General features: G+C 34.2%; 1 protein-coding gene across 1 annotated transcript in view; it reads left to right on the plus strand.

Moving 5' to 3' along the window:
* The window catches only part of LOC100638278 (uncharacterized), a 6,892-nt gene extending 5,554 nt beyond the window's left edge, over positions 1-1,338 (plus strand). The window contains exons 3-7 of the mRNA XM_020006081.1: positions 5-349; positions 400-445; positions 515-838; positions 885-947; positions 991-1,338. Of these exons, the coding sequence (XP_019861640.1) occupies positions 5-349; positions 400-445; positions 515-838; positions 885-947; positions 991-1,178 (966 nt within the window). The 3' untranslated portion in view covers positions 1,179-1,338. The remainder of the gene's footprint in view (positions 1-4; positions 350-399; positions 446-514; positions 839-884; positions 948-990) is intronic.
* The last annotated feature ends 6 nt before the right edge of the window (positions 1,339-1,344 follow it).

Genomic DNA, 1,344 nt, shown 5'->3' on the forward strand with positions numbered 1-1,344 from the left:
GAAGTTAACTGGTAATGATCAATATCGTAACAGGATTACCTTTCAAGTTGGAAAATACCATGATACTGTTACCTTAATCAGTCGTGCTACTTATCTTGAAGTGTGGGTTCAGCAAATAAAAGGCTCAAAACTGTCAACAAGTGATTTATTATTATCATTGGACAAAGGACTAGTCACAGTCACAGAATCACTCCATTACACTTACAAGTCAAAACATGAGTTTGGAGTACCATGTACATGCACTGCAGTACCTCATCCTGCTGTGATTGACTTTAATGAAAGTGCAACTAAGTGTGTGAATGGCAGAATAGTGGAGTTTAATGACAAACAATTATACTGGTCTAAGAAGGTAAATAACATTACATCTTTGCAAACTATGTATTGAATGTGCATGTATAGGTTGTTGAACTGAATAACGCATTCAGCAAAGTATCACCTCAAACTGGTAAATCAATCGATTTGATGTGTGTTTATGATTTGATTTTAATTTTTTTGTTTACATTTTGTCTTTTAGTTTGTCCTATAGAATTATTTCGTCATCACTCAGCTAATATTGCCCAGTGCATCTCATTAGATGTAATACGTGTTGCTGATAGACTGTTTGCTGCAAAAGTGATACCTCAACAATTAAGAAATGAAGTATCCAATGTAACTAGTTTAGATGACTATAGAAAAGCCAACAAATTGACAGTTCACATTCAAAATATTCTCAGTTGTCATACAGATCCCACTAAGTATCTTACTGATGTGTGCTATGCATTGTTCCATATAGACAATGATCCACTCAAGCACATTCTTATTAGCATACTGAATAAGCTGGGAAAACCACTACCTCAAGGTAAATACCAATATATTGGACCTATTTTACATATTATTATGTATAGGAAGCATACAAGATGTTAGCAAAAGCTCTTCTCTACTAAACAAAAGGCCAAGAGTAGCACAAGGTACATACATCCATCACTAATTATAATTATTACAAATTTATAGATGACACATCTGCCAGCAAGAGGTTAGAGACAGACCCTGAAGGTTCTTACGACAATACTTTTAGTGAAGGGCAGTCCTCTGGTAGTGGTATTTTACAAAATGAAAGCAAAGGACACAAGAGACAGAGAGAAGATGATAGCTCTCCTGGAGATTTTACTAAAATGAAAAAGTCAACAACTCAAAGTTAAACCTCAGAAGATGTAAGCCAACAAACATTTGCATCAGCTTTATCCACTTGTAGCCTTGTATAGGTAGATCTAATGAATGTTAACTGTATATTAACATTATAGTTGGTCTTGGTATTATTGTTATAATCCTACTGTCATTATTGATACACAATCACTTAGCATTATA

The sequence above is a fragment of the Amphimedon queenslandica genome, unplaced genomic scaffold (genome assembly GCF_000090795.2).
Source record: "Amphimedon queenslandica unplaced genomic scaffold, v1.1 AMPQUscaffold_10419, whole genome shotgun sequence".
NCBI lineage: Eukaryota > Metazoa > Porifera > Demospongiae > Haplosclerida > Niphatidae > Amphimedon > Amphimedon queenslandica.